At 39.0% G+C, this 15226-nt stretch overlaps 1 protein-coding gene across 3 annotated transcripts in view; it reads left to right on the forward strand.

Moving 5' to 3' along the window:
• The window catches only part of SLC6A1 (solute carrier family 6 member 1), a 69014-nt gene that overhangs the window by 40921 nt on the left and 12867 nt on the right, over nt 1-15226 (forward strand). For 2 of the 3 annotated variants that reach the window (XM_026061185.1, XM_026061186.1), the window contains exons 2-9: nt 5317-5765; nt 6225-6356; nt 7765-7865; nt 9539-9648; nt 9774-9906; nt 10828-10962; nt 11080-11183; nt 11515-11639. In XM_026061185.1, coding sequence (XP_025916970.1) covers nt 5528-5765; nt 6225-6356; nt 7765-7865; nt 9539-9648; nt 9774-9906; nt 10828-10962; nt 11080-11183; nt 11515-11639 — 1078 coding nt within the window. In that variant the 5' untranslated portion in view covers nt 5317-5527. Of the gene's footprint in view, nt 1-5316; nt 5766-6224; nt 6357-7764; nt 7866-9538; nt 9649-9773; nt 9907-10827; nt 10963-11079; nt 11184-11514; nt 11640-15226 lie in introns of those variants that run through there. The other variant, XM_026061187.1, reaches the window with a different exon arrangement.

Raw genomic sequence — 15226 nt, forward strand, 5'->3', positions numbered from 1 at the left:
TCTGACTTGTTTGTTCAATACAAATAGAACTGTAAGGACAAGCAACTTTGGCCACAAGGCATTCAACTGAAGACCCATTCAAGTTAGAGGAATAATGCCATCAAAGTTGTATGAAGCCAATATAGCATTTTATATAACAGCATTTCCTCAGATTTTATTGAATGGAGCTGACTTAGTCTTGACTTCTGTGGAGCCCCAGGAGCTCCCAGAGCTTTGAACATAACAGAGGTTCATTATTTAAAGGAACTGGACTTTCCAGCTGGCTGTGTATGCTTCTGCTCTGTTCTTCTTGGCCTTTTGATATCACTTGTGAAAGATGATAGCAATATTGCTGTGCACTTATATTATATACAGCCAGTTTTAAACTCTTCAAATCCACTTTTATTCAGACCATGAGAAAGAAAAATGCTTTTATTAATTAAGTGTCACTCTCTTTGTGCTAGTTTCCCTAGTTGTGCTTATTACCTTGGCCGCTATGTGTGCTTGACTCTCTCAAGCCATTCTTCTCTAATGTGGTTGTGATGCGGGGCAGCCAGATGGTATGCAAAACCCTGATTTAGAGGGCTTTCTCCTTCCTTTTGGCTGAGCAACCCTAGTAACTGAAGTCAAGGAAGCTCTATTGTGCACTGAGGAATGTGGTGGGAAGCTACCGTGCCCTTCCTAGCACACTCAATTGCTGGCATGAAGGACCTGGGGGATCAAAAACTGACTCATTCAAAGGTCCTCTCCATCTTCTTCCCACAAAGCATAATGTTGCATAGCAAATGTGCTACCTGCTCTGTTGGCTGAAAACTACAATTTGCCTTTCATTTTCCCCAAGCCAACCCACAGAGCTTACATAAGCCTCTCTCTGTCCCATTCCATGTCAGACCATTTTTAAATTTAAAGCCCAATGATGTGAGCTATTGCCTCAGCGGATTAGAGAGTGCCTTCCAGGCAGCTTTATTGCCTTGTCCCCAGTGCGTGTTCTGGAGTGTTGTATGTAAATCATAGTTTGTGACGTACTACTGTGTATAAAGGGGGTGGATTGAAGTTACGGGCTGCAATTTCTTATTATTGCAATTTTTATCATTTTTATTTAGGCTTGGAAAAAATGTTTTATAGCATGGGAGAAATCATACTTTTAAACTGTGGAATGAAAACATTTTTTCTTTGGTCTGATACTGGTTTGCCATATGACCATATATGCACAATTGTCCATACATTCATGCTACTGCCATTAAAGTCTGCAGCAGAGTCCCCAGATGGCATAATGACATTGGCACTAGAAGGTCAGGACAGATGCAAATTGGCCAGTCCTCACCTCTATCCCCTGAAAATGAGCCTTTGCTGAGTCCATGGGCTTACTAGTACCTGAGGTTTCTCAATACTTGCAGTGAATGCAATAAAGTACTGTCCAAAGCTTGTGCAGTGTGACAAAGTCAAGCACCTCACCATGTGATTTGTTTGTAACCCACACTTTCAATCCCTTTTAATATTAAAAACACCAGGCTGCCAGCCAACCCCCACCTCATCTTCCCCCCACCCCCCTGCCCCACTTTCTTGCGCATCTTGGGAAGCTTTCGTCTTACATTCAGCATTACTATACTACTGAAATGGATCTGGGCAGCATCCTCCAGGAGTACGCTTCACAAAATTCCAGTTTCTTCACTTTGCTATTGAAGATTTTCTAGCTAACCCACTGGTTTGTCTTTGTCATGGATTCTTACACTGGAATAAATTCCTCACTTTATTCAACAGAGGCATTAATATATACCCAAAACTCCCCAGAGTTTGACAGGACTTTGCTCAAAGAATCCTGATTGACCCTTGGGCTGGAACAGCAGGGGCAGGTCCCATGCCCAGTGCTCACCTGCAGAACCTGTTTCTAGATAGGAGGGAGTGAATCAATGTTCTTCTTGGCTTGGTGGTTCAGTTTGGAGTTTCAGCACTAATTCTTTCCTGCAGTGCCAGCTGTGAGGATGAGTTTCTCCCTCATCATCAGTCACACAATATATAAATAGCATTGGGGCTTGGCGGGGAGAGGAGGCAGGGGAGTTTCCCACCCAGTCTCAATGCACTCAGCCTTTTTCAGCACTTGGAAGCTCCTGAGGTTGATAAAACCGTAGCCCAAATATGAATTCCAACAAAAAAAAAACCCTGATCTAGTCCAGGAATTGTTTGTAAAAGTACTAGAACATCCTGAGGATCCTTTACTTTCACAGCCTCTGTCAGCTGAAAAGAAATACTTCCAGTTCTGTATCTTCACCAGTAGGTGGTGCTGGCAAACTACACTTGTTAGGGCATGCTTGGAGCTGTCTGCATCTTAAACTTCCAAATATGTCCTAGATGGGAAGGTCAGAGTTTCCAAGTGATCTCAATCTGACCTCAGAACAGGAGCCTTGCTTCACACACACAGTGATCTGCAGTTGTTGTGGTGCTGCTAAATGGCTGAAACTCTCAAACTTCCAAGCAGCGAAAGGCTTTTCCGTTGGAGTAGCAGAAATCAAACACAATGCCTGTAGGTATGGACTTAAGAGCTGCATTGAAGGCTCCGGTTCTGGTTTGGGTCAATTACAGTAATGCCCTGAAGGTCCTTATTTTACTGTGCTTTTTAAGGGAATTTCATAGTAATTGAAATGACTGTTTCCTTAGGAAGGCTCAGATCGCTCCATCATAGCCCACCATATGCTCTTGCTATGAGATTAAGACTTGTTTATTAGGGGTGGGTTTCGGCTAACCTAACTATAAATACTTACTATGCAGATGTGTGCATTTGAGCTATACACCCAGGCTCTATGATCAGTGTGGAGAAATAGTACTTTAAATCAGATGAGTCAAGGCCTAATCTCGGCTGAACTTCCCTGTCTCTAGGACTGTTAGCCTTCACTGATCACAATGGAAGACTGGAGCAGCTCGCTTGGGTAAAGGTGCCTGGTAGGTGTTCATGTTTGGTCAGATGACTTCCATCCTACTTTTGAGGCCCTGAAGAAGCCAGGCTCTGACTTGTCACATTTTGATGTTGGCATGATGTTTTTCTAAAAGCCTTCATCAACCTGATACAAACTGATACAAAGGGGTTGGAGGGGTGGGGGAAGGGGGGGGGCCTAGTGGCTGTTTTCTCCCCCAAAGATGACAGTGCTGAAGTAGGAGCTTTTTCTACTTCATCTTCTCAGATTTGGATACCCTTTATCTATGATTGGGGCACAGTGACAGCTGTGTCTCACAAGAAGAAAATTTTCCCAAGCCCCAAAATTGAAGTAAATGCTTTCATCTAATTGATGGAGAAAGCTGGCAATGAAAGGTCAGAGGACACTGCCCCCAGTAAAAACACCAAGGTGAGCATGGTATAGGATGGGGAAAAAATCAAGATCAGACATCTTGAGAACCCTATGTTCTTAATCACATAGGATTTTGGGAGTCTCAACAATGCTTTTAGGAGTTTTGCTGATTTGTCTTTAAGAGGTACATATTTCCCAAGTAGTAGATATTAAGCAGAACCTAGATTATATCTGGGAGTGGCATTTATTGCTGCACAAAATTGGACAGGCTTGCATTGAAATACAGCAAGATTAGCCCACACGTTTAAGAAGGAGGACTTGTGATGAGGGTAAAGTGAGTAGGTGTAATTTCCCACTTTGAGTCCAGCCTTTAAGTGGAACAGAGAGAGAGGTTATGAGTGTCATCCTTGTTTCTGTCCTCATGGCAGCAAATCTAAAGCCGGTTCCTCTTCAGCACCCAACTGAAGTCTTGTTTACTGTTGGATATGGCCTTGAGTTTGTAGAGGATAAGAAAACAGTATCATCATATAGTGAGCTGAACTGAGAAAAGCCGTTTTTATAGCAGAGTCTTTAAATGTTTTCTTTATATTTCTTTTGACATAACTTACAATTATAAGCGAATGGCTGATGAACTCAATCTTCCTTTATTTAAGTCTGTAAATAAAATTATTGTTGATCTTTGAGTGAACTCATGGCCAATGTTGCTAACACTGCCATACCTTACTAGTATGTAGCATTCATGTAGCTCTATAGTGAAATGTGCTTCATTTGTTGCAAACTCCTATTTGAAGGCTGGTGACTGGCAAATTGGAAAGGTGATAATGGGAGGGACTAAGCAGAAAATGATTATGAACGGGCATAAAATAGACACTAACTCACTGTTTTTTCCAGTTGAAGTGGGGCTCTGGAAGTCTATAGGAGCTGCACACACTTCAGAGTTGACCAGAAATATTCCAGATTATTTTTTCATAATGCATATTTGCTGCCTTCCTTCTCCTTTATTTAGAGCTGAATTAGTATAGAATTTTGATTTAGTACCAATAATTGCTGTTGAAAAGGTGTAAGAATGGAGTCTACAGTAGGAAACAGAAACTAAGGAATGATTATTGCAGCCTGTTAAAACCTTACATTTGCAACCTTACAACCTTACATTACAAGCAGTATAAGACTAGTGAATCATTTGTGTTATGCTAACAACTAATTATAACTATGTATGAAAGATAACATAATTACTCAGAATTAAGTCTTGTTGCTTAAGATGGTTTATTGTTTAATCCATGTGGGAGTATTTTGGATGAATGTGTTTTAGATAAATGTACACTGTTCATAACTCCTTAAATTCACTCTTACTGGTAACAAGTGCTATTTCTTGGTGGCTATAATGATGGTGACTTTGTTGTTGTTGTAAATAAGGGAACTTTACAATATCATGAGAATTTCCCTTTGGCTTTTTAAAAGTAGAGCAATTAAATGGAACCATTTCATTGTCCAAGTTCTTAAACTACTAAAGAAAAACCTCATTACTGATGAATCTTTTCAAGAAACAGAAATACATACTTGCCCATGGAGATGCTATGTCTCTGAAAAGATGAGTTAAATCCCCTCATTTTTCTTGGCAGAAGTGCTCCAAAAATTCCTGTTATCAAAGAATGTGGATTAAGCATAGATTTCTTCATTTATGAGTCCATGAACAGCCTCATTACTAGCTTTCATTATGATTCCTTCTTCTCTGCTATGTGTGATGGAGCCTAACATAAAGTAAACATATACTATGTATGCTGCATTTTTAAATTATTTAGTTTCTGTTGAGTCATAAGAGATCTATAGGAAAACAATGGGTAACTGTGCCTTGGAGGGTTTTTTTGTATTACCATATTAGTTCTGCTCCTTTTTCTACTGAGTCAATAAGAAAAATGCCCCAGGGCAGAGCCAAGCGCTTAGATAAGACACCGTCATTATAAGACTTTTTGGCAATAAGGTCTCTGCAGCAGAAGTATTTGAGTTGCCTAAAGTACGGTTGAAGCATCTCTGAATTCTATGATCTTGTGTTTTACAGATTGATACAGAAGCTGGTACAGGACTTCCGACTAGCTCGCAATCCACCCCAGCGTTTGGGGGGTTCGGGGAGGGTTGTTTTGCTCTGTTTTTTGTACCAAACCCGTAACTCCCTAGTCGGGTAACCGCGAGCCGCAAAGCTGCTGTCCACGTGGACTGGTGCTGAAATCTCCCGTCCGGCTGCCAGAGCCTCGCCAGCGAAACCCAGAGACATGGCAACAAACGGAACAAAAGTTGCAGATGGACAAATCTCCACGGAAGTCAGTGATGCTTCAATCACCAATGACAAGCCTAAAACCTTGGTAGTAAAAGTGCAGAAGAAGAAGACAGATCTTCCTGACCGAGATACCTGGAAAGGAAAATTTGACTTTCTTATGTCCTGTGTAGGTTATGCCATTGGCTTAGGGAATGTGTGGCGATTTCCATACCTTTGTGGCAAGAATGGTGGAGGTATGCTTGCTGATTTGTTCTTACAACCTCCAATATACTTGTATATTGGAACTCACTATGAAAATTACCAGTAAAACAGAAATTGTTTTTAATAGCTTTCTCATTTATACAGGTGGGTGTTTTGTTTTGTTTTTTAAATGAGTGCAGGAGCTAGAAACAGCCAGTTCTGGTTAAATCCTTTATGCTATCTGCGTGCTGTTGTGATAGATGGAGGCAACAAAATACACGGTGCTTGTATTCTAGCTTTCTACTTAAATTATTTAAATGATGGGAAAACATATTTTTCCCCTTATCTTCATACCTTAGGATACTGTTTCAGAAAGATGCTTCTCTCTGTTTTGAGAAGTTATACTTCAGAGGAAAAAAATGTTTGTTTTCAGATATAATAAGTAAGTATGGAAGCACTAGAAACAGCAGTGTTTCTTCCATTGTAATAGACTTCTTGTTATTTCTTTTTAGGTGCATTCCTGATTCCCTATTTTCTTACTTTAATTTTTGCTGGAGTGCCGCTATTTCTTTTGGAGTGTTCCCTTGGCCAGTATACATCTATAGGAGGCCTTGGAGTGTGGAAGCTTGCTCCAATGTTCAAAGGTACAGTATGAAATTGGATTACTTCACATTTCCTTCCAAGTTGCAGAAGTTGCACAAAATGACAGTGCAAGGACAACATTTCATTGTGGCTTCATTTTTCACTTAAAACATAATTTTCTACAGAAACCTCTTAACTTTCTGAGATGTAACTGGCAATTTTGAAACAGACTAGAGTATTACTCATTCTCAGGCATTAGAATCTCAACAAGCTTGTTTTTGAACTTTTATTTTTGTTAGAAACATGTGAAGACTGTTCAAAATAGCATTTTAAATCTAGCAATATTTGTCTGAGCAGGTATGGAACTTGGTGGCTTCAGTACATAGCAATTTGGTAAATATTCTTTCTATTCCAGGTCACACAGGTATGTATCTCTCATTGCTCTGTACTGAAATACAAAAAGGCCAGACATTATCAAAGATGGTAATTTCATACTGAATTACATAAGACAACTCACTCCACACTTAAGTTCTTACCTACTTTGGGTTTCTCATTGCTGGAACCTCAAAGTTTTAGTCCAGATTCTGCACAGTCGCACAAACCTCACAAGCCATTCTTTTCATCCTCTAATCCTAAACTCTTTTGACACTTAAGAGCTCCTGAACTGACTTCTGGACCAGCAGAGAAGCAAGTAATGTATTATTAGTCATAAATTGCTTATTATTAGTTATAAATTGCTTCGCACACAGTAGGGTTAACAGTTTCCACAGGGTGAGGTAAAAGTTTGTTTAGAGTAGATTTTGTTCTAGGAAATTTTATATTTGGAAAAACCTAGACAGATTTAAAAAATTTTCTCATAGCTAAGTATTGCAAGTCTGCTCGAGTTACTGCTGTTTGTAGGGGGCACAATTCAATGTAGTCTTTGCTCTGCATTATGCTGAATATTTTAAAATACCCCTAAAGTCTCGATGTGGGATAGAAGAGATGGCATTCTCACTGGCGACCCGCTGACTAATTTCTTTAGGCTGAGGTGGCATAGCATTATATCCAGCATTAAACACTTTTGCCACTGTATTAAGGGGCTAGCTGGTCTTGTAACTGCTACACAACTTGTGTGAATCTGTCAGAAGTTTCTGTGAGACTGGTGCTTCAGAGAATGAGTTGATTTAGCTCGCTCCTCTAGAGGTAAAAAAGTCCTGTAAAATCTCAGCCAGTAAAAGCAGCGACTGCTCACTGCCGCACATTGAGAACAGGGCACTATGAGTAAGTAAGTTTAGAGAGGAACAAACTAGCACCCAAATTAGTGATCTTTTTATGACGGTACCTCTAAAATTTGAACTTGATTTCTATGGATTTCAGTAAATGGTGCCTGCACTGTATATTGCATTTACTCTGCCAAACTGCAGCACTTGAACTAACGCTTGTACAAACATTACTACAAATCACCTTATTTTGTTTCTTTCTTTGCAGGTGTGGGACTAGCTGCTGCAGTCCTTTCCTTTTGGCTAAATATTTACTACATCGTGATTATTTCGTGGGCCATATATTACCTGTATAATTCCTTTACCACAGTAAGTAAGTGTGTGGTGGGTGAAATGGGGAGAGTTGTTTGTTTAATGAAAAGCAAAGTTACAGCTGATTAATCTACCTCAATGTAAAGGTGTGGTATTAATATAAAATGCATACAAATCCAGTAGGATGAACCATTTCTTATTAAAGGCAAACTTTATTTAAAAAAAAAAAAAAAAAAAAAAGCTTGCTTTTTCCCTCCATACTCAATGTGGGATAGAAAACTGAGGAAAAACATTCCATTCAAAGAATGTCAGTGGAGAAACACAATAAAAGCTTGTTTTGGAGCCACAAGATTCTCCCTATTACCTATTTGTTTAAATTTTCTCATCTTTCTTAATTCTCATGGCCACAGATCTTTCATCAATACTCTTTCAGCTTCACTTACACTAGTACTGCTAGTCCTGGGAATGCTAGCAAGACTAGTAGCATTCCTTTGCCTTTGAGCCCACAGGCAGCTGGTCATCCCCCTGAGAGAAATGCTAGCGCAGAACAGATTGCAATAGTAACCACAGGAATGGTCTTTGGGAAATGGTATCATTTTGTTTTGGTTCAATGGTGGGGAGTTGTATTAAAGAAATCCCCATTCTGGTGATTTGATTAGCGCTGAATGTCCATCCATTATCTTTGTTTTCTTTCCTTTAAAATTTATTTTTAGCTGCCATTTTTGTTATTCCTCATCTCCCCCACAGTCCCCCAGGAAGATTCATTAACTGAAGTGGACCTTATCTCATTTGCGGGTTTTGGCCAGCTGAGGCAGCATTCTTGTATAAGTTTCAATAGTTAATGCATGCTTGTTCAAGGTTTTTTTTTCCCTCCACTTTTTGACTATGTTTTGTTCTTGATTGTTTGTCCTCAGCTTTAAAAAAAAAAGCTCTTTAAATGACCGAGCTTGCATAACTACTGTCCAGGAGTGACTTAATCATTGCTTTAGTATCCTCAAATTTGTTACTGGTGTGAAAGGTCAGTGGTAGTCTGGAAGTGGTGCACTGGCCCATATCAGATGAATATCGACTTCTAATTCCCCTGAAGCCTCTTATGCTTGTATTCAAAACATGCAGTACCCTGCCACATTTTCTGGCTGAGAGTTTTCCAAGATTAACTGTCAAAATAATTACCAATGTCATATCTAAATGCGATTTACTGCAATGCCTATCATGTGCAAACAGGTTCTGCCTCTTGCAACTTCAGAAAGATATCTTAACATAATGGATGCTTGTATAAAATGCATATAGAAAATAGAAAGTTTACGTTTCTCTCAACATCTTCTGACCTGAAGGGAAGATGGAAATCTCTGATCACTAACTGTCACACCTTAGCTGTCACCTCTAGTGCAGCCGAAGGCAATGCGATCTCCTGGAGGTCCTTTCTGCTGTCCTTGTTTCTTGCAGAGCTGTCAATATCCTCTTACATTCTGAGAGGCGCAGCAGGCTCCAAAACATTTTGGCTGATATCTTAGAGAAAGGAGGAAATATTTTCATATCTGATTCACATAACTAATACAAAGTTAAACAACTTATGGGGCAGGTGTGCACCCCAGGGTGATCAGTGCATGACAGGACTTGAAGTATCTTAGTTCTCAATTCAACTGTCATTTCTAGTAAAGAGAGAGATACCTGAGATAATGCTCACTTAAAAAGTGTTTGTTTGTTTGTTTTTCCTCTTTCTTAAACAGACTCTTCCTTGGAAACACTGTGAGAACCCATGGAACACTGACCGCTGCTTCTCCAATTATACCTTAGCAAATACTACCAACATGACAAGTGCCGTGGTCGAATTTTGGGAGTAAGCTGAGAAAAAATTTTCTCTATATTGTTTCTGTGCATATGCAAGGTTCAGCTTGTTGTAATTCATGTACTGTTTTCTGAATTAGCAGCTGTCAAATACACCATTCTGTTTGCTGATTCTAGACGCAACATGCACCAAATGACTGATGGATTGGAAAAACCAGGGCAAATCCGATGGCCGTTAGCAATTACTCTGGCAATTGCCTGGATTCTGGTGTATTTTTGTATCTGGAAGGGGGTAGGCTGGACCGGAAAGGTAAGATTAAAAAGTACTGCAAATACATTTAAAATGTCCATTTTACTCAAATATCCTGAAAATTCATGAGGTAAGAGACACTAGAGACAGTCTTGCTGGAAAAGCTCCATGAAGAATTGCATTGCTGTCTGTCTTGCATTGATGCAGCACTGTTTTTGAAAGCTGGCTCCTCTGTAGCTAGTTCTGACCACAGCCTTGGATGATGTGTTCACTTACAGTCATTCCATTAGTGCTTGGCTTTGCCAGAGTTATATTAAATTGCCTAAAAATATGTCTGCTCATTCCTGGGATAAATATTATACCTAGCTTGGATAGCAGTGGTTTAAATACAGAATTTCAGACCTAACTAACTGCTTCATTTCTCCTATCTGCAAAGAAGGTGGCAAAATGAAGGCTGACTTTGTTGCTTTGGAATCTGCTTTCATAGTGACTTTTTATAGGGCTTTTGAAAAGGCAAGAGAATAGGAACCTGTATGACAATTATAAACATAGATGGAGAGTATGGAAAATATAAGACGAGCTGTCTGAGAGCAGAAGAAATAAACTAACTGATGATGTCCTACAAGCAGGGTAGGAGTACTGGAACCATGAACTCTGTGCTCTTGGGAGCTCCTCGAGTTGGATTAAAAAAAGAGAAACATGAGCCCCAGGTGCAAAACCATCCTAATCCGCTCTATTCCACCTTGGGGAAAGTGGTCAGCAGTGGCTTATCTGTACTGTGAGCTGACATGGTGCTCAAGGAATTCTGCACTAGGTGCTGTCCCTTCTATACTAAGCTTTCCCTTGAGAAATGCTTCAATCTGAAAAGTCTGCTTCAGTTGCTGTTACTGTATTTTTGGGGAAGCAGATGTTTTCTGAAGAGATAACATGCATGGACCATTCTTCCTTCTACACTCACAGTGTCTTGTTTCTTCACTTTAGGTGGTATATTTCTCTGCTACTTATCCCTATATTATGCTGCTTATCTTGTTCTTCCGTGGTGTAACACTGCCTGGAGCAAAGGAAGGCATTTTATTCTATATAACTCCCAACTTCAGTAAGCTTTCAGACTCTGAGGTAAATATTTAATCCTTGTAAATAACAGTTTCAGTGCTAATTGCTCACCTTTCAGAAATATGACCTGTTCCTCAAGTACAGAAACAGATTTTTAAAAAAATTATTTCCTGCAATCAGGTTTGGCTGGATGCTGCCACACAGATTTTCTTCTCGTATGGTCTGGGTCTCGGTTCACTGATTGCCCTTGGAAGTTACAACCCTTTCCATAATAATGTTTACAGGTAAGCAGGTGACTGCACACATTAGAATGGCACTTTCCTCTTTCAGCTGGAGCTGGATTCTGTCTTTCTGGGTACTGTATCAATGAAATGAAGTATAGGTTCTAATTTAAAAACTAAATGTTCTAACTAGGTAGGAATGAGATGTATAACCTCATTTATACTAATGGGAGAGACAGTATGTCTCATTCAGTAGAAATGGAACCCAAACTATGAAATCCTAAATCATGAAACTTATTCACAGAATCTTTCCACAGGAATAACAGTGAGTGATATACTGATGTACAGTAGCATTACTTTACCTACTGCTTAAAGCACCTTACCTTTGTTTCAGGGATTCCATCATAGTCTGCTGCATAAATTCATGCACAAGCATGTTTGCTGGCTTTGTCATCTTCTCCATTGTTGGATTCATGGCAAATGTCACAAAGAGACCTATTGCAGATGTTGCAGCATCAGGTATACAATATATCTTTCTCTAAGATGTTTGGTAGCATCAATCTTTGTTTGTATGTTGCATCCAGCTGCTTCATGTAACTGTTTAAAAACCTTCTCTGAAATCATTCCTCAGCTCCCAGTCATTTCAGTGGCACTGACTGCAACAGGGAGAGCACTGTTTCAAACCTCTCAAAGCAGCACCAGCAAAATCATGTAATGCTGAGTAGATTGCCTGGCTCGTGTTCACAAACCTTTGGTGTGGAGGGTAGTCGGCTAGGGACTCATCTTGGACTGACGCAATAAATACTAATGAATTCTGCTTAGTGACTGTGTTTACAAGTGGTGGCAGGACAGTCGGCTGCTTCAGTGCTTAGCTGTGACATAAGATTACGAGTCTCTTGCTACTGAAATTCTTAAAAGCAAACTGAAAGTAGGAATAATAGTAATTATGTATCAGGAAAATGTATGCTATAATTTTGTTAGGTATTTGAATTCATTTTACTGTTTCTTGAGGTTGAGCCCTTTGAGGCAGATCCATTTCTTACCTGTCCAGAACTATAGCTATGAGTCAATTCCTCGTCTTGGTTATGGACCCTTTATTATGAAAATCACTTTAACTGGGACAGTAAGTTGTCCATGGAAGGATTCTGTTTACTTCATCTGCAGTTCCTGAACTTTCTTCCAGATGAAAAGGCTTAAAGTAGCAGAGCAGATGGTTGCCCTAACCCAGCTGTTGTACCAGATACTCATTTAGCAGTTCTGGCCACAGGGAGGGTTCTGATAACTGTAAAGCTTGGTATGTAGTCACGGGTGGACAAAATATGTCTTACTAGCAAACATATCCCATTGATGAAATAATCTCTGCTTTTCTGACTAAAGGAATTTATGCCCCAAGAATAATCTTCAACAAAGTACACATACAAAGAAATTAGCAAAAAATTTATGATGGCATACACAGTTGTCAAAAAATGCTCTGGAAAGTCAGTGGTGTGTGAAATAAGCTTCTGGGGTGTATGTGTTTGATATAGCTGTAACTATATAAAGACCTGCAAACAAAACAATATTTCTATACCATATATTAAGCTCCTAAATATCTTTTAAGGTACCTAATAGCCTTTCCAAAGATGCTTATGACCTCCTGTGGACACTAATTCCAATGGGTATTCGGCGAGCTGACCCTTTAATTAAGGCTTCTATTTCTCCTAGTAAATTCAGAAAATGATGCTTTCTTTTAGCATCATGAGACATGTTGTTTTGCAATCCTTTTTACAGCTTTGTGAGTTAACCTAAACCAGCATGTATCAGGGCTCTTATTCTCAGAATGTAAAATTTAAGTTTGCAAATGCCTTCCTGATCTCCACCTTTCTAATACATACCATTTCTGTTCATCTTTAGCGAGTCCTAGAAACTGGAACTAGAAAGACCCACTGCATTTAATTATTCCCACAGGTTTTGATTTAAAGTAATTTTGAGTTTCAAGGGAACCTAAATACTCTTTAAGGCGAATTTGGGCCAGTTTATGCAATGAAACAGCATGAGTTCCCCCCCCCACTCACTCACTCATTCTTCATTTGGACATATCTATCTCCAGATACAATTTGAATTTTCAGTAGGCTATCTTGGAAATTTTATGGTTCCTGAAGGTCAAAAAGAAATGAAAACAGTTAAATATGCATAGCTATTATAACAAAACAGAAGATGTTGTTACTATGCTTAATAAGGTAAAATGAATAACTTAACTGCAAAAAGCAGATTTGTATCTTTCCAGGTGTGCCTGGAGGATTCTTGGATTCAGAAACTTGAAAGTCACAAGGTAAACCTGGAAGATGCAAACTGATACAACTTAAAAATCCCAAAGTGTGCCAACAGTCTGGCTTATCTTTCTCCTCGGAGACTAGCAAGACTATTGCAATGACATTCTTTGACTTGTGTTTTTGCCTGTGTGCTTATGATCCTACTGCCATATTAGACAGTGTAAAACAGTAGGGTTTTTCTGTGTATTCAGTTCTGCGTAATCAACCTTGGAACACAGGACAATCAATCACTTTAACTTACTGAAACAAGCTCAGATTGATTAACTTCATCTGTTTTTGAAAAGCTGTAGCTGCTTCATACAGAAAAATAGTATCTGCTACTAGATTTTTCTCTCTCAGGCCCACCAACCAATTCTTAACAGTATCTAATAGTCTCTTCTGTCTGCAGGGAGAGAAAAAGAAATGAGGATATCAGTAGCATGTGTAATGTAGCTGTCTCCTTAGAGTAGGTTTTAAGTTTTAAAAATAATTTAGACTAGCATCAGAATAACTAACAAATCTTTAATAGTTATGAGAGTAAATTGTTTATGGGAAAAGATGAAAGTACCTTTTTCAATTAGATAAGCAACATGAGCAACAAAAATTAAATAAAACTGCTTTCCGATGGATTTGCATCTTTTATAACCTAGCATCCCCCACAAATAACTTCTTTCTGTATCCCCATTACATTCTAATCTGGCAAAAGATGGTAGAGTATTGGCTACTCTGAAATTCTGCAAATGCGGGTATACTGGTCATTTATTTGTGTGCTGACCATCCAGCTCAGCTGGTGGCTACCTGTTGGACTATAAAATTGCTGGTTTCTGACAACCTTACTCTCAGTGAGGAATATTAATTTGGTGTTTCTTTTCTACTCATCCACAATTTTCATGGAACTTCTAAGATTTACTATCTTCAGAAAGTGTACTTCCGTCAAATTTGGCTGAAATTTTTCAGTAGCTGCAGAAGTTACTAAGAGCACAGGCAGAGGACATGAAAAATGGATAAACTTAATTTTCTTTGGAAAACAGACTAAAACTACCATAGTAGTCAACTAAGTCAACTTTTTTAATGGCTAGGATACCAAAAGAATGCAGCAGGTGAGTACTGTTGATTTGTCATAATTATGTGCTATCTCTCATAATGTTTGGAGAATGGCTAGAGATGAGACAGGAATGGACTAGAATCAGAGCTGTGCTGCTTTCTAAAATTAAGTGAGGTCTCAATATTTGTGCAAAAATGCAGAATACCTCTTCTGATCTCATCTGGCAGTGCCTGTCCTTTTTCCTCTTCAAAGTTTCACATTTCATGATTATCAGCAACTGGATTCTGAAAAAGTTATATATCATTCCTTAGAAGTAATGACTTAGTTCTTTATCCACAGCTAACCATTGAAGTTTTCATAGAATTGGAGAGCATGTGACTCTCTACTAAAATACTTAACACCATGTCATTCACTAAGGATGACACAAATCTACCAATTATGTACACAATGATAAGAGGCAATAGCTGGAATTTCCTGGGAATTCCTATTTGGAGGTCTTTTCTGTAAGCTGAATAACTTTTCTGTCTCTGATCTGATTTCTGCTTTGGGATTTTTTTTTTCCTAACTTGACACTTATGCTATAGAAATAATGCAGTAAGCAGATGTGGCTCATTGATTTTTATATTCTTCATTAGACATGATATTAGAACCACTGTATTTCTTGCATATCAATTTATGAGGCAGCACTTGAAAAAATGGGTTCTTAGTATAAAATCAAGCTTATTTGCATTAAACAAGGAATACTGTTTGCTTTTTTTTTTTGTTAAGTG

Source organism: Apteryx rowi, unplaced genomic scaffold, assembly GCF_003343035.1.
Source record: "Apteryx rowi isolate R43461 unplaced genomic scaffold, aptRow1 scaffold_177, whole genome shotgun sequence".
NCBI classification, from domain to species: Eukaryota; Metazoa; Chordata; class Aves; order Apterygiformes; family Apterygidae; genus Apteryx; species Apteryx rowi.